Raw genomic sequence first — 19,301 nt, 5'->3', positions numbered from 1 at the left:
CTGAACCCAGCTTGGAGTATCCCCATTCCCATGTCCTGCCCACACCAAAATCACCCCATCTCCTGACCATGCCATACTGCCCTGCGTTGGTATCTGTCCCCATGTTATTTCCTTTGCCTCAAATGCCCTTCTTGCATCAAGCCCTTTCCAACTAGTGTCAGTTGGGTCTCCCCAGAAGCAGATGTTAGATGAAATTAGAAATGCAAATGTTTATTGGGAAGTAACACCCATGAAAGAAAAAGGGCAAAAGCAGGATTGTGTACATTGTGACCTTTAATACCTCATTCACATCCCCTAGAAATCATTTACTCTTCCTCTAAAAGTGCCTATATCCCCCACTTCTCTCACCCCTATGAAAAAGGATATATAAGTTTTTAAATCTCATTGGGTGTATTAGTCTATGTTCACAGTGTTATAAAGAAATACCTGAGACTGGGTAATTTATAACGGAGAGAGGTTTAGTTGACTCACAGTTCTGCAAGGCTGGGGAGGCCTCAGGAAACTCACAATCATGGTAGAAAGTGAAGGGGAAGCAGGCACCTTCTTCACAAGGCAGCAGGAGAGAGAAGTGCAAGCAGGGGAAATGCCAGATGCTTATAAAACCATCGGATCTCATGACAACTCCCTCACTATCATGAGAATAGCATGGAGGAAACCACCTCTGTGATCCAATCACCTCCCTCTCTTTACATGTGGGGATTACAGGTCCCTCCCTCTACACATGGGGATTACAGTTAGAGATGAGATTTGGGTGGGGACACAGAGCCAAACCAAATAATTGAGTTATTGGGTACTCACTTTCCTGTGATGCCCCCATGCATATAATAAATTGGTATGCCTTTTCTCCTATTAATTTGTCTACTGTCTGTCTATTTCAGCAGACTCACTTATCAAAGCTCCAGAGACTACAGAAAAGTTTCTCTTACCCTTCAGGCTTTATCAGTCTAACAGAAACTCTAAAGCAAAGAATGCCTGTGAAAAGAGGTCAACATGGGCCAGAAATGGCGAGGCTCTGTTATCACCATCTTGCTCAGCCATTGTCCCAAGAAGAGTGTGGCCTCTGCTCCAGTGCTGGGTCGGATGTTGAAGGCACTAACAATTGGAAGCTGTCAGATAGACATATTCCTCACATCTGGGAAAGGAGTCCTCTCTTGAAGAGGGATTTTAGCAGTACATCTCTTTATGTCTGCCACACAATTATTCTCTAACACACATGTGAATGTCTGTTCCTATGTGAAGCCTCTAAAATTCATTCCCAGGCAGTTGGTGGCTCTCTATGCCTTTACAGCAATGTGAATGTTAATTTTTCATACTACACTGCGTCCTCACTATTTTTACAGTTTTCTCTCTGCCTTTTGGAAGGTAGAAACCACACCATGTTCTTCTCAGATTTCTAGTACATAGCTTGGGAAACATAGCACCTAATAAAATATATTCAAAAGAGGGAGTGATTTGATGGCTGGAGTTACCAGCTGGATAACAGACCAGACTGGTTATTCTCTATTCTGGTCCAGAGATACTAAGGGATATACCTCATGTATGTGAAAGTGAAAGGTATTAAGAAGTTCTCAAAAACTAATTTTAATGTACTTTAAATACTAGTGAACTATTGGACTTTAAGGATAACATGTATCAAAAATTAGCATGTTGTAAGCCAAAGTTTTGAAATTATGCTCCCAATCATAAATCTAATTACAATCATAAGCAGATTACATGAACCTATCTGTGTATCTCTTTCCATCCATTATTCTCACTTCCCTTTTCTCTTTCAATTTACAGACTGGGAAACAGTCCATCTAATTTTAAAATTCGAAGATGTACTGTGCTTATTCTGTATTGTAAAATAATAATTTAATTTCAGTTGTAAATTTTAGAGTTTTCTTTGATGACCTTTTTAGGCAAGGCTTAATAGTTCAGTAACATATACTCTTCATTTAATCAGCCAACAATGTTTACTCTCTGCTAGGCCCAAAGTTAAGCTGTGAGGACATAAAGATGAAAGTGAATGAATAGCATAAGAAGCCCTTTTTCTAATGGTGGAGACAGAAGAGCAGATGATTCACTACATGGACTGGGGAGTGCTATACTACCTAAAGGGTACACAAGGGAAAAAGAAAACATGGAAGAGAAAGAAAAGGAACTTCTTGAGTTAGTGTGAGTTACTCTTTTGGTTTCATCTCCTTCTGAACTTTTAAAGGGAAGTGGGACAGAAACAAAGTCCTTAAGAATGTCTAGAATCCCTTTCTCTAATGCAGTTCTCAGTAGTGTTGGTACTGCCCCCTAGGGGGAGGCTTTGGAAACTGCCAAAGTGAGGCACTGGGTTTCTCAATGATTGTAGAGACACTTATTGGCATTTGGTGGTCAGGCACCAGAGACACCAGATGGCCTGCAATGCTTAGGAACGCCTTTCACAGTGAATAATTGTCCTGCTCGGTTTTCAAATATTCCACTGATCATTCACGAAAAGAAAAGCTTTGTGTGTAATTTCCCAAGTCCAGAACATAACTTTGTTTTACATATAACCCTGGAGGAATCTTTCAAGGCTTTTAATATACCTTGAATTTTCTAAGAAGGCCACTACACTGTATATTAAGGAATGGTCACATTTTGCTACTACTGTCCAAAATTTTGCCAAGAAAATCTATTTTAGACACCCACATCACTGACAGAACCACCACACACACAGACATCTGCATCAATAGCAGTGGTCTTATGTATACCACAGCATGTTATATAACAGTATGTTACTATATCTTTTAGTGTAGTCATGCCCAGGATTTTGCACATAATACTTTACTATAAGTTACTTACTGTTTTTTTTTCCCTTTAAATGTTCTATAAATGATGTATGTAGGTAGGTTATATTGCTTATGAATGTTATTTTAAGATTATCAAGGGAGCATTACAAAATATTGGCTAGGACTCAGAGCATTGAGATCCACTACAATTACTTTTTCTTTCAAGACTGACCTCATTTTAATGAGAAGAAACATGTGAGGCTGGAAGTTTATACAGACCATGTTCTTATGCATATTCAGCTACCAAGGAGCATTTTTACATTATCCCTAGACTGGCAGGGCTGCCTGGCTGGAGGACAGATATTCTGCACAGATAGACATAAAGGGCTCATGCTCATCTGTAGCAGGTAAAAGAAAGAACTAACAACTCTTCTTTGAACTGTCTTCATTTCTTGTAGCTTATTCTCAAGGGGTTGAAAATGAAGTACTCTGCCTTGGTTTTTGCCTTCAAATACTTCTCAGCATTAATTTTTCCTGGTGGTTCTCTAGACAGATAAATTGCTCTTGAACAAAGTAGATAAATTTGAGGCAATGCCCCTGGATTAACACTTTAGAAGAAAACCATCATCCTTATAATCATCATTTCCATTCTCTTTTTAGTACAGACTATTAACATATTATTTAGCATTTCTTTCATTCTGCCTTGGACCAGAGTTCTTTGATAGATGTCTGTCATTGGCATTTATTACACATCCACTCACTCAGGCAACAAACATTTAATGAACACCCATCATGCACCATGTGGTCCATTTGCTGCTAGGAGCACAAGATTAATAAGTTCCAACTTTTGCCCTCAAGGAGTTCACAGAGTTGGGAAAGAAAGGCAAATAAATAAGCAATTAGAATGCCAGGTAATATACAGTATTTTAGAAGGTTATAAAAGGAGTGTAGAAAGTAATATAAATGAAAATGTCAGCACCTAACATTGAACCTTAGACATAGTAAGTGCCAAAAAAGAAATGTTTTGAAGTTATTCAAATTGTTCCAAGGCTGAAAATTGGGCAGATAAATTGAAGAGTTAAAATGGAAGGACAAGGCTCCAGCTAGCAAGATGATTGACATTCTGATGGGAATGGGATATTCCAAGGGCATTGGGACAAATGGATAATTTTTCCTTCAGCCAACATTTCTCTAGCAATTGCCACATACTAGACACTGTGCTATCTGCTGAGAATACAAAACTCTATAAATCACTTGTTTTTCTCTGAAGGAATTTAATCCCTCTATTTACCAAACCTGTCTTTAGAACTATGAATACATATCCATATTGGCTGACAGAATTGCATTTGATGGAGGAACTAATGTCACACAAATTCCCAGGCTCAGAAGTAGAATGAATCCTTAGTGGAGGCTGACCCAGGCCAGCCAGGTTGCAAAGACAGCTCTGTGTCAGCAGCATGAGGGCTACTGGTTACAAGAGATCAGGAATGAGCCAGAAGTCCATAGGCAGGTGATGAGTCAGAACACAATATGTGAATCCAAATACTGAGGAAACAATGTTTGAGGCAGTGGCTCCTTAGAAACTCCTGTGGATAAACTGTAACTGAATAAGGAGTGAGGCAAGTTTCAGGCAAGGCTCAGGCCTCTAAAAATATCAAACTGAAATCAGATCATGACAAAGTGAGCAGTCAAGAGTGAACTAACTATCACTAACAGAGTCTTCTGGAGGGTTACAAACTAGATTCATTCATAAGTCTATTTTTTAATTTTTTGTGACCTTGCTGTGTATACATCTCATGGTCCTAGGATGGTGACTCTCAGATAGCACAGATTTCAGTGTGTATTCAAGACTTTGTTTGGATGCTAAAGAACAGCAGTCGACTGGTTTTCCTCCACTACCTCTTCTCTTACTAATTAGGAATTGGCTGAATCTTCAGTACAAACTATCTCACTTTCCATCCATTCATCCATCCACTCAATAAACACTTATTATCAGCTTCTAGGTAAGAGACCATTTTAGGTGATGGAAGGAAAAAAGATAAATAGACCTGATCCCTGTCCTTGAAGGGGCAGTGTCAGGAGGCCAGCCTCAGCTTCGGAGAACAATAGTGCAAAACACATTGATTTCAGTGACAGAATCTAGATCATTTTTTCTTTGTCAATAATTTAAATGGGTATGCAGACAATAATCAATAAAGTGGTGCCTGCACGACGGTTACCAAAGAAATATTTAACTCAATTTCTCAATCTGACTATCTCTGGGAAGAGCCGGGTTGGCATTCTAACTGCTCACGATGAAAAAAGATGATGAAATACTCTAGTTTTTCATATGCCAAGATGAAAATCATCAATCTCAGTCTCCGTGGAAGATGAAACTACTTTTAGAAAAGAGCAGTGAACTCTTATCAGTCTTTCTAAGGTGATGCGATCTTTAAGATGATACAGAGAAGGCAGAAACAGTAAAGAAGTTTAGAAGAATTTATATGGCCGAAGGGGAAATGATGAAATTTCTCTCTCAATTTTATAAGGTGCTAAAAATAAGGCAGGATATATATTAAACCCAAATGACTACAATGCTTTTTCAAAGATATATGTCTTCTGATGTAGCATAAGTTTGGCAATGCCATTTACATCTTGTTTTCTCAAGCTTGCATTATTCCTAGTATCTTTAAACCATGGTTTCTTGACAGAGAACTGTTAAGCATCTTGTCTATTTTCTGGTGATTAGTTTAGTTAAAAAATAAAAAATAAAATCTATAGGTCACCTAAACAGGTACACTTGAAACTGAACACACCAAGGATTCCTTTTGTGGATTCAACCTTCCACTATATCTTCAGCACACCTAGAATACCATATGTAACAACATACATGGGGGCCAAGTCACGACACCACAGTCAGTCATGTATCACTGTGCTTTGCCCCTAAACCACAGGTAATGTGATCCCATTACAATTTGTGCCACTAGTGTGCTTAAAAGATTTCCCATATCACACTAGAGAGAAAGCCCCAGACCTCACTATCACATACAAGGCCTTCTATGGTGTGTCCTCCATTACTTCTCTGCTCCTTGATTACACGTACCACATAGGCCCTTCCTAAATGACTTCTGTGGCCATAAAGAAGAACTCACTTAGTCTGGAGATCTTAAGAGTAAATGGAAAAAAGATGCACTTGCTCCAAAAAATGGCAGTCAGGGAAGAGTTTCCCTGTAGGGTAGTCACAAAGCCTTTCCACAAGTAGATATCCTTCTGGAAAACTCAGCAGGCCAAGAAAGCCTGCCCTGGGCCCGTACTTCTGCAGGGCAGGATCACCAAAATGTTTCTGTTGAATGGATTTTTACTTTCTTGATTTACAATAAATGCGTGGTTTTATTTAAACAAAAAACACATTTTTATTATTTAATTTTCTAGATAAGTCTTTGAAAATGATGTATGCAATAAAGATTATTTGCAATATCCATATTTGATGCATCATTTTCAAACCACACGGTTTAGCATGAAATTTAAATTCAGCCAATAATTCCAAGGTGACAGTTTTATCTACAAAGCCTCCATTTCTAGTTCAACCAATTTATTTAATGGAACAATTTAGAGCACTTGTTTAAACTGATCCAAGTAACATTCAAAAGAAAGTAAAGGGAAATAACTTTCAAATGCAATTTAATAATAGAAACTATTGCTGTTTTTAAAGCAATGAATCTAAGCCTCAAATGTGTTAATTGTACAAGTTCTTATTAAAGAGATTCAAGGAAGATAGCAATGTAATCATTATAAAAACGTAAACTTAGATAAAATCTGCCATTTTTCCATAAAACACAGGTACACAAATATTAAGACCACAAATAAAATGCATGCTGTGAAGTGTAACAGGAGAAAACACTGAAAAATAAGACAAAATTACAGGTTTAAATATACATTATGCTTTAACTCTCACTTCATTGGATTTCCATTGCTTTCTAGACACATTCCCTACAAATATTTCCAGACACCTGGTGATTTTCTTTATTATGAGGGTTGAGATGACAATAATTAAGTACTCTGCATTTCCTTTGGTAAGAGAAAGCATGATTTATGAGAAAAGAATAAAAATCTAGGAAAAACACTTAACAAATTATTCCATTTTTAGATCAAACTGATTCAGGATAAATTTCTTCCATGTTGCAAGTATGGAAAACGTAGTCTACTGGATAACAGCATAGTATTTAAGAGAATATCTGGGTTTGCTTCCCTGTTTTCAGTAATTTTGTGTCTGTAGGCAAGACACATAACCTCTCTTAAGTCTTAGTTTATTCATTTTGCAAAGGGGGTAGTAATAGGAAGTGTGTCGCAAACAGTAAGATGTATACCACTGGTGGCATTTAAGATAGCTGGTGTGGCAAGGTGGGCAGATTGCTGGAGCTCAGGAGTTTGAGACCAGCCTGGGTAACATGATGAAACACCATCTCTACAAAAAAGACAAAAATCAGCCAGGTGTGGTGGTACACATCTGTAGTCCCAGCTACTTAGGAGGCAGAGGTGGGAGGATCACCTGAGCTGGGAAGACTGAGGCTGCAGTGAGCCAAGATCACACCATTGTACTCTAGCCTGGGTGACAGAGTGAGGCACTGTGTTGAAAAGGAAAAAAAAAAGAAAGATAGCTGGTGTGGTGATAAACTTAGTTTTTAAAATGTATCTCAACACTATTTTAATGTGTATGATAAAAATATAAAATTTGTATGTAAAATAAAACAATAAGTAATTTCTCAGGACAAACCTAGCTAGCATGATGGGAATCTCTCTTTCTTAGAGTATAGTTCTTTTCAGTTGTACTTTGAAATTTCACTTCAATGAACATGAACGTTTTAAAAACGGTAAAGAACATTTTAAAAACTAAATGTCAGAAGAAGGGTCTTAGAGTTCATGTGGATTGTGTCAGAATTAAAGGAAATGGTGAGCTAAATTTCATAAGGTATTCAGCAAAGCATTGGAATATATTAAAACTCAATAATAATTATTTTTCCTTGTGACTTATTGCTGCCATATTACTATAATCCTAATAAATCAAATATACTCCATTTAGCATAAAAGAAGTTTGAGTATCTGTGTTGAGCAAAACCATCATCTTTTACTTTCCAAATGATTTATAAATAATATGTACCACCAAGAAACCAAGAAAGAATAAAAGAAATGAAGAAACAAGGGGAGGGACAGGAGCCCACAGAGGACAAATAAGCAAAGAGTTGATGAAATTAAATGACATATAGAATTTGCCATAATAATATTTTGCAAAATGACATATGTTGCAATGATTAGGCTAAGTAAATCTGCCTATGAAATTTGAGCAATTACTACGCCCAGTGAATAGCACCTATATAATCATATTACATTTTGTCTCAGGACATTAGAAATAAAACAGTTTTCTGGTTATGTTTTCTAAAAATTCTATCAACCAGCCTGGGCAACATGGTGACATCCCATCTGTACTAAAAATAAAAATTAAAAAAAAAAACAAAAAGCTAGCTTATAATGGTGGTGCTTGCCTGTAGTCCCAGCTACTCAAGAAGCTGATGCAGGAGGATCATTTTAGCCCAGGAGGTGGAAGTTGCAGTGAGCTATGATCATGTCACTGCACTCCAGACTGGGCGACAGAGACTGCCTCAAAAAAAAAAAAAAAAAAAAAAATCCTATCTAAGGCAGTACATACCACTTAAAAGAAAGTCTAAAAACATTTCCTGTAATTTTACTAAGTTCTTGTGAATAGTGTTTTTTAAAATAAGCGTTTTCACAAAAAGAAAAGGGCCATATTAATATGAAATATAATACTACTTGGATAGTTCTCTCTTCAATGTATTTTATGTGTCTCCCATTTAATTGCAATTGTAGTTAACATTTTCCTGCAGATAATTATTTCTGAAAATAATATATGCCCAGCATTTTGTGAATATGTTTTGTTCTTTTAAACAGAGTATTCTAAATTTCATCCACCAACACATAAAGTGGCTGTAATATTCTGGTGTTCTAATTCTTATCACAAATTAACCACAAATTTTCTTTTACCATAGGCAAAGAAAGGACTATTTAATAATTAATCAAAAGAGAGTTAATACCACACTTTAATCCAAATGTCTTTAGTCATAGTAAGACTAAATTCTCTACTATCAACAGTTCTTTCTCTAAAGATGCAGTCCGGCCATGTTGCCCAGGCTGGACTCAAACTCCTAGGTTCAAACCATTCTCCCAACTCAACCTCCCAAGTAGCTGGGACTGCAGGCACCTGGCTAGTATCCTTATCCTGTAAGAATGTACTGGGGACAGAATTAGGCACATTCTGGTGAAACCTCAAATATGAGTAACCCAAGTGACAGAAAAATTCACCTAAAGTTTCACTTTGATAGCTGACCAACAGTTTCTTACCTGGAAAATGGGGCTCTGGGCCAATGAATAAGGTAGGCTCTCAAGATTAGGGAGAAAATTCAGAAATGACATCTACTGAGAGTTAACACACGATGAACAAATAACACTAGCTGTCTTGGGAGAGATGGAAGAAACCTATCAATGACACTATGGATGGCCCTCCATATGTATCAAAAACACAAATGTAGTCACTCAAAATTAATTAAAAAGCAATTTTTCTACTTCTTGCTTAAAATATGTAATACAACTATAATTATGTGGTATGATGAAACAGGAGCTTTTTTACAGAGGTGAATTTACCAGATCATTAAAACTAATTTTTGGAAACAAACATGCAAATGACTTAAAATGACCATCTGGCTTATCAAATTATTAATTGAATTTACCATAATCAGCAACTGTCCTGGCATTAAAACATATTCTACCTGTTTTGATCTCTGGCCTTCGTTAAATATGCCTTTTCATTTCTCTCTACATAACACTCTCCAATCAGTAATCTCATAAAAACAGTGAAGAAATCATTAAGTATTTCCAAGAATGACGCCTGTTTTAAGATTTAACATTTTATATATAGTAACATTGTTCCTAGTCCTGAATAAATTAAAAGAAAACCCTTTGTGAGAGATAAAAGAAGTACTTAACAATTTAACCACCTGTAATTTGTAAATTTATAACATGTTTTCCTGACAAAAACACACATTTAATCACATGATCAAAATTAGCGTATTCATCAAAAGCTTACAATAAAGTTGAAAATTAAAGTTGTACTTTTTTTTTTACAGTTTTTAATTTTTTTAAGTAACAGCTAACAGTATGATAAAAAATCATAGAACATTTTGCAACATAAATTTAGACTCACTTGTTGGCCCTAAACCATAAACGTTATCATTAGGAAGTGACAGTGATGAAGTTTGTTATAAAATCAAATGATCCAACTATAAAAATAGTTTAATTTTTATATGATACTTCTGTTGCCCAGAAAAGGAAAACTGGCACATGACTTTTATCGAGGTACAAAGTAAAAGCAAATTTCCCCATTATGATTACAGTATTCCTGTAATATATATCCTATTAAGCTATTGTTAATTCTGCTTTCGCTTTTAATTGCTTAACTTCAAAACACTGTTATAAATAATACAAGCTGTTCTTCTAGCAAATATTTATTATTGTAATAGGATCCAGAAGTTCTTTAAACATTTGACAATTACAAGAGGAAATCGATAGCAGAATAGGTCAGAAACAGGGCACTTGGCTCAGTTCTTGCAGAAATGATATACTGTGAACTTATATTTTCAACACTCTCTAAGTAGCAATGCTCCTCAAGTTATGATGGTGTTACTTCTGGATAAACCTATCCTATGACCTTTTCAACTTACAATGGGTTTATCTGGATATAACCCCATCATAAGTCAAGGAGAATAGTGAATGTCTATCACTTTTGCACCATAATATAATCGAAAATTATAAGTTGCACCACCATAAGTTGGAGAATCTATAGTAGAAAAGTTCTGTTGAAGAGTATGCCAATAAATTTTGTACTTACTTTGCAGAGGCAAAGTGTTTCTAATACACTGTAACTCCAGTTCCTCTGTCCATTCCAGCTTTGGCAGCATCTGCTTCATCTCACAGTTACCATTCTCTGCCATGGACACTGGTTGACTATTGACTGGTATCTTTCCCAAACACTTCATGCTTTGTTGAACTTCTGCCAACAGAACAGCTTGTATTGCTTCAGTTACCTGTAAGGTATTTTTTTAAGTGAATTATTTTTAGTATTATTACAAATGCTTAGGTATGTTGCAAAAAATCCAAAGCCCGGAATTTAAATTTGAACAGGTTTCCATGAACAACAACTTTTCATTCTTCTGGCATTAGCATCCACAACAACTGAAATGTAGGCAGAAACAACTGGCACCCAGAGTTTCACACTGTTTTTTTTTTTTTTTTTTTTTGCAATGCAAGAGATTCTAAAAGGATACTTGAGGGGCATTTTTTTAAAGTCCAGAATGTCAAACATTACACTATGGGACAAAGAGGAGTTTTCAATTATTTTTCCTATTTTCGTTTCCACCAGAAGATAAAGAAAATTCATTTGAATTTATCCTATGGCTCTTAAAGACAAGGTTAGATCCTCAAACTACGTCTAGCTCCAAAGCATTATTTAAACAAAACACTGCATTTAAACTATGCTTTACAAGAAAATTAAAGAAATGACTTTAATAATAAATCTCACTAAATTTTGTGTATACCTATGTGGTTTTATACATATTAAGGTATTGCAAGGCACATCTTCCAATTGCTGTGTGTGCCCAGTCAAGGACCTATGGTTCGAAGGAGGGGGAAAGGAACACTTGCCACAGAACATCCAACCAAATCCTTCATTTTAAAAATGAAGAATCTGGGGCATGACACCTCAAGGTTACACAGACTTGGTGGACAGACCTTCTGATCCCTGATTCTGTCTTTCGAAGTACATGTCCACTCAAGATTCTATATCCTCTACCTTCAGTGCAAAGCTAGTGACAGTTTCCTAGACCTCTTCCTGGTAAAAGATGAGGTAAGGTCTAGCAGTTAGGTACAGCCAAAAGAAGGCCAGGAGCTGAATTAGTGAGAGAAAAGAATGGACACGGCTGATATAGACAAACCAGGTACACCTTCTCATCACCCTTCTCCAGCCAATAGTTAAACATTACATATAGCTACATCCAAGTGCTTTTCATATAGCCACATCCCAGTGCCACAGCATATATATTTTCCCCTCAGAAGTCTGTCCTCTGTCAAGCTGACTCATGCTCCACAATTACCACTGTCCCCCTCCATTACTCCCAGTCTACCCATAAGCACGTCTAGAGCTAGGGATATGGGACAACACCGAGAGTGGTGACCTAGAGATGCTTTGGCCAAAAACTGAACGTGTATTTATGTAAATATATATTCCGTCTCTTTTGCATGTAATGGTAGCATGTGAGACCTTCAGGTTCCAGGGACATCCAAGGAGCTTATTATGATGGCAGATACTTGCTGAATTCCTGGGACAGAGAAGCTGCCCTCTGACTTTTAAATATAGGAAGCTCCCTGAGAATACTGCAGCAACTTCCTGATTGCCGATTATCTCCTTGTCCTTATCCAGCAGACACTCAAATGTTTGATTTAGGAGTGAAAAAAGGCTAATGAGTAGTAGAATATCACAATTGCATACCATGAATACTAACATGCAGTACTGCCTAATCGCAATACAAGTGAATGGTGCTTACTCATGAATATCATGTAATGAGATATTTAACATCAGAGTATCAATTATACACCATTAATCTAAGATATACTTCTGCACATCATGATGCTGGTAAATAACGCCTATTAATATCTCTCATATGAGACCAGCCTGGTTGACATGGTGAAACCCCATCTCTACAAAAAAATGCAAAACTTAGCCTGGCTTGGTGGTGTGCACCTGTAGTCCCAGCTACTCAGGAGGTTGAGACAGGATGACTGCTTGAACCCTGGAGGCAGAGGATGCAGTGAGCCCAGATCATACTCCTGCACTCCAGTCTGGGCGACAAATCTGGTATACACACACACACACACACACACACACACACACACACACACACCACTTCTGAGATATAAATATAAATTATTATATATGTTTCTTGCTAACATATACTGCTATATATATGTATCACAGTATTGGTAAACCATGCTGATTTATGTATATCACATGAAGGGATATATTGTATTACTTATTCATGATGAACAATTTTATAACACTGAAGTTATTTCATTTTAACTTTGTCATACATGTTATTTCATAGCACTGGTTCGATGATGTGGATGATGTGGTAGAAAGAACTCAGGACTATAAGTGAAAAGCTTTGCATTTCCTATTCCACTATGACAGTTACCACAAATCCAACCTTTGACAAGTCACAAACTTCTCTGAAACTTCATGTTCTCACTTACAAAAGAGTTTCTGATACTGAGAGACATTAGGATAAGAGCTGTCAATAACAGAATAGTGCATGGAAATTGTTCTTTCTATACTCATAAATTAAGGATACTGGACGATATTCTAAGACCTACAATGTGTCCAGACTATATCATACCCCTCAGAATGGGTAGTTTGGCCATATGCTTTCACTGGGCTTATGGCTGTCTTCTCACCCTGGGATGCTTATCACCCCAGAGGCATGCCCACAGTTGGGATCTAAAATGTCATCTCTCCCATTGAATATAATATCCTATACAACTTGGATAATCATTATTTCTTAAAAATATACAGGAATTTATGTATTTTAATTTAACATTTCTAATTATTTGATTTACATGTCACTACTTCACTTTCTTTAACTGTTGATTTTTTACATAGTTGTCACCACAAATGCATATTATAAGAATAAAGAGCCAGGCGTGGTGGCTCAAGCCTGTAATCCCAGCACTTTGGGAGGCCGAGACGGGCGGATCACAAGGTCAGGAGATCGAGACCATCCTGGCTAACACGGTGAAACCCCGTCTCTACTAAAAAATACAAAAAAGTAGCCAGGCGAGGTGGTGGGCACCTGTAGTCCCATCTACTCAGGAGGCTGAGGCAGGAGAATGGCGTAAACCTGGGAGGTAGAGCTTGCAGTGAGCCGAGATCCAGCCACTACACTCCAGCCTGGGCGACAGAGCGAGACTCCGTCTCAAAAAAAAAAAAAAAAAAAAAAAAAGAAAAAAAAAAAAAGAATAAAGAAATGAATATCATCAAAAACAAGTGGAACAGAAATAACTATAGAATAAAATAGATTAACCATGATGAGTAGGGTACTCAGAGCCACAACAGTTAAAAGCGAATAATGAATGGCATCCAATTGGAAAGAAACTCAAAATATATATTTCAACTCAGTGTGAGATGAGAGAAAGGCTGTGTCTTCTAAACATGCAATAATGTTACTACAGTATCTGGAATAGAGTGGACACTAAATAAATACTAGTGGAATTGAAATAGATTCTGCAGACTTTTAAAAATAAACTGTGGAAAGTATAATTTATTGATAGTTTATAACTATCAATACTTGAGTCTATAAATGTAGTAGATGGATTTTACAGGTAGTCAATAGAAATAGGATTTTCTCCAACAAAATATAAAATGTTATATGACATTTTATATAACTTTGTAATTTTAATAATGAGCTGGCATTGAGTATTATGGCTATAAAGCTGTCTTCCCAACATATATAAATAAATTTCTTCCAAAACATAGACATCAAAGAATCGTATTCTTTTATGAGGCAATGTGCACGGACTAAAAATAAAGTTTACAAACTCATTGACTGGAAAGAGTCAGCTACAAATCTGGGACATACCCTTATTAACTAAAGGTATTACTGAGTCCTAGGCAAGCTAAAAATTTTAGTAGTATTTCATTAACACCTTGGAAGAGCAAAATACTGTAAAATAGCATAGAGCATCATCAAGATGCATAAGAACCCCTGTGTCCTGGTTGTTGTTCCAGTATCTAGTTTTTTTGTTATAAAATATTTTTCCCAACACTCTGCTCATGCTGACCTTTCATGTCTTTGTGGTGTCTCCTGGAAAAGCAACATTTCTAGCTGGAGGCCTCAATGTTATGATGTGTACCCAGTGGTGTTAAATTATAAAATCCAAAGAAATTTAGTGCGGTACCAGAAACACGCAAATTAGCAATCCCCAAACTTTTCTGTTTCTTTTCCAGCATTTATTTTTATGTTGAGTGTTTAATGTGTCAAAAGCAAAAGAGAAAATCTCTAGACAAACTTATTCATCAGCAAAATTAATTCATTCTTCCCCTAACCTTAAAGGTAAACATTCAACTTCTGGAGCTAATTTTGCTCGTTTTACAAAAGTATTCCACTTAACCAGAGTTAAAATGAAAGAAAAATTGTTAACGACAGCTAGAGAGAAAGGCCAGGTCACTTACAAAGAGAAGCCCATTAGACTAACAGTGGACCTCTCAGTGGAAACCCTACATGTCAGAAGAGATTGGGGGACAATATTCAAAATTCTTAAATAAAAGGAAATGCAACCCAGAATTTCATACCTAGCCTAAGCTTCATAAGGGAAGGAGAAAAAAGATCCTTCTCAGACAAGCAAATGTTAAGGAAATCCATTACCACCAGACCTGCCTTACAAGAGCTCCTGAAGGAAGCACTAAATATAGAAAGGAGAGACTGTTACCAGCCATTACAAAAACACACTGAAGCACACAGACCAGTGACGCTGTACAGCAACCACATAAACACATCTGCAAAATAACCAGCTAACATCATGATGACAGGATGAAATCCACACATATCAATACTAATCTTAAATATAAATGGACTAAATGCCTCAATTAAATGACATAGAGTGGTAAGCTAGATAAAGAACCAAAACTATCAGTATGTAGTCTTCAACATAACATGTCAACCCTCAAAATAAAGGGTTGGAGGAAAATCTACCAAGCAAGTGGAAAAAAGGAAAAAGCAGGGGTTGCAATCCTAGTTTCTGACAAAACAGACTTTAAACCAACAAAGATCAAAAAAGACAAAGAAAGACATTACATAATGGTAAATGGTTCAATTCAACAGGAGGAGCTAACTATCCTAAATATAAATACAACCAACACAGGAGCACACAGATTCATAAAGCAAGTTCTTAGAGACCTACAAAGAGACTTAGATCCCCACACAATAATTATGGGAGACTTTAACACCTCACTGACAATATTAGACAGATAACTGAGACAGAATATTAACAAAGATATTCAGGACCTGAACTCAGCAGTGGATCAAATGGACCTGATGTCTACAGAACTCTCCACCCCAAAACAACAGAATATACATTTCTTTCATCACCACAGGACACCTATTCTAAAATTGATCATAATTGGAAGTCAAACACTCCTTAGCAAACGCAAAATAACTGAAATCATAACAAACAGTCACCAGGACCACAGCACAATCAAATTAGAACTCAAGACTAAGAAATTCACTCAAAACCATATAATCACATGGAAATTGAATAACCTACTCCTGAATGACTTTTGGATAAATGAAATTAAGGCAGAAATGAAAAAGATCTTCGAAACTACCAAGAATAAAGATACAACATACTAGAATCTCTGGGACAGAGCTAAGGCAGGGTTAAGAGAGTAATTAATGGCACTAAATGCCCAGATCAAAAAACTAGAAAGATCTCATATTAACAACCTAACATTACAACTAAAAGAACTAGAGAATCAAGAGCAAAAAAATCCCAACGCTAGCAGATTAGAAATAACCAAAATTAGAGCTAAACTAAAGGAGAGAAAGACACACACACAAAAAAACTATTGAAAAGATCAACAAACCCAAGAGCTGGTTTTTAGAAAAAAATAATAAAATAGATCGCTCGCTAGACTAATAAAGAAGAAAAGAGAGAAGATTCAAATAACACAATCAGAAATGATAAGGGAGATATTACCACTGACCCAACAGAAATACAATCCTCGGAGAGTATTACAAACTAGTAATATATGCACATGACCTAGAAAATCTAGAAGAAATGGATAAATTCCTGGACACATGCACCCTTGAAGACTGAACCAGGAAGAAACTGAATCCCTGAACAGACTAATAATGAGTTCTGAAATTGAGGCAGTTAAATAAACACCTTACCAACTGAAAAAAGCCCAGGACCAGACAGATTCACAGATGAATTATATGAGATATACAAAGAAGAGCTGGTATCATTCCTACTGAAATTATCTGAAAAATTAGAAAAGGAAAGGACTCCTCCCTAACTCATTCTATGAGGCCAGCACCATCCTGATACCAAAACCTGGCAGAAATATGACAAAAAAAGAAAATTTCAGGTCAGTATTCCTGATGAACATCAATGAAAATATCCTCAACAAAATACTGGAACACTGAATCCAGCAGCATATCAAAAAGCTTACCCACCATGATCGAATATGCTTCATCTCTGGGATGCAAGTTTGCTTCAACACATGCAAATCAATAAATATGAGTCATCACATAAACAGAACTAAAGACAAAACCACACGATTATCTCAATAGAAGCAGAAAAGGCTTTCAATACAATTCAACAGCCCTTCATGTTAAAAACTCTCAATAAAGAAGACATTGAAGGAACATATCTTGAAATAATAAGAGTCATATATGACAAAACCACAGCCAACATCATACTGAATAGGCAAAAGCTAGAACCATTCCCCCTTGAAAATCAGCACAAGACAAGGATGCCCTCTCTCACTACTCCTATTCAACACAGTATTGGAATTTCTGGTCAAGGTAATCCCACAAAGGAAACCAATAGGTCATTCAAATAGGAAAAGAGGAAGTCAAACTAACCTGTTTAAAGATGTCATGATCCTGTATCTAGAAAAGCCCATCATCTCAGCCCAAAAATGTCTTAAGCTGTTAAGCAACTTCAGTGAAGTCTCAGGATACAAAATCAATGTGCAAAAATCATTAACATTCCTATAAACAACAGTCAAGCTGAGAGCCAAATCACGAATGAACTCCCATTCACAACTGCAACAAGAAGAATAAAATACCTAGGAATACAGCCAACTAGAAAGGTAAAGGATCTCTACAAGGAGAATAACAAACCATGGCTCAAATAAATCAGAGATGACACAAACAAATGGAAAAACATTCCATGTTCATGAATAGGAAGAATCAGTATCGTTAAAATGGCCATGCTACCTAGCAATTCATGGATTCATTGCCATTCATATCAAGCTATCAATGTCATTTTTCACATAACTAGAAAAAACTATCTTAAAATTCATATGGAACCAAAAAAGAGTTCGAATGTCCAGGGCAATCCTAAGAAAAAAAAACAAAGTTGGAGGCGTCACGTTACCTGACTTCAAACTATACTACAGGGCTACAGTAAACAAAACAGCAAGATACTGGTACAAGAACAGACACATGGACCAATGGAACAGAATAGAGAACCCAGAAATAAGATCACACACCTACAACTATCTGATCTTTGGTGAACCTGACAAAAACAAGCAATAGGGAAAGGATTCCTTATTTAATAAATGGTGCTGGGATAACTAACCAGTGTTAGCCACATGCGGAAGATTAAAACTGGACCCCTTCCTTACACCATATACAAAAATTAACTCAAGATGGATTAAACACTGGAATGTAAAACACAAAATTATAAAAACCCTGGAAGACAACCTAAGCAATACCGTTCAGGACATAGGCATAGGCATAGGCATAGGCAAAGGTTTAATGGCCAAGATGCCAAAAGCAAGTGCAACAAAAGCAAACATTGGCAAATGGGATCTAATTAAACTAAAGAGCTTCTGCACAGCAAAAGAAATTACCAATAGAATAAACAGGCAACCTACAGAATGGGAGAAAATTTTTGCAAACTATGCATCTGACAAAGGTCTAACATCCAGGGTCTACAAAGAACTTAAACAAATTTACAAGAAAAAAGAAAACTCTATTAAAACATGGGCAAAGGAAATGAACAGACACTTTGCAAAGGAAGACATATATGTGGCCAAAAATCATATGAAAAAAAGCTTAACATCACTGATCATTAGAGAAATGCAAATCAAAGCCACAATGAGATAACACCTCACACCAGTCAGAATGTTGAAGTCAAAAAATTACAGATCAGAAAATCAAAAAATAACAGATGCTGGAGAGGCTGTGGAGTAAAGGAACACTTATACATTGTTGGCGGGAATGTAAATTAGTTCAGCCATTGTGAAAGACAGTGTGGTGATTCCTCAAAGACCTAAAAACAGAATACCATTCAACCTAGCAATCCCATTAGTGGATATATACCCAAAGGAATATAAATCATTCTATTATAAAGACACATGCACACGTATGTTCACTGCAGATCTATTCACAATGACAAAGACATAGAATAAACCTAAATGTCAATCAATGGTAGACTGGATAAAGAAAATGTGGCTCATATACAACATGGAATACTATGCAGCCATAAAAGAGAACAAGATCATGTCCTTTGCACTGACATGGATGGAGTCGGAGGCCATTATCCTCCAATAAACTGACACAGGAACAGAAAACCAAATACTGAATGTTCTCACTTATAAGCGGGAGCTAAATGATGGGAACACTTGAACACGACCTATACTGCAAACTACTGAAGAGCAGAAGGTGGGAGGAGAGA

The 19,301-nt window shown here is 36.6% G+C and overlaps 1 protein-coding gene across 1 annotated transcript in view; it reads right to left on the bottom strand.

The window, feature by feature from the left end:
• The window catches only part of WDR72 (WD repeat domain 72), a 219,349-nt gene that overhangs the window by 65,916 nt on the left and 134,132 nt on the right, over positions 1 to 19,301 (bottom strand). The window contains exon 17 of the mRNA XM_023227213.2: positions 10,675 to 10,870. Coding sequence (XP_023082981.1) covers positions 10,675 to 10,870 — 196 coding nt within the window. The remainder of the gene's footprint in view (positions 1 to 10,674; positions 10,871 to 19,301) is intronic.

This window comes from Piliocolobus tephrosceles, chromosome 6, assembly GCF_002776525.5.
Source record: "Piliocolobus tephrosceles isolate RC106 chromosome 6, ASM277652v3, whole genome shotgun sequence".
NCBI lineage: Eukaryota > Metazoa > Chordata > Mammalia > Primates > Cercopithecidae > Piliocolobus > Piliocolobus tephrosceles.
The sequence above is the reverse complement of the archived record's forward strand: the minus strand, read 5'-3'. Positions and strand labels throughout refer to the sequence as shown.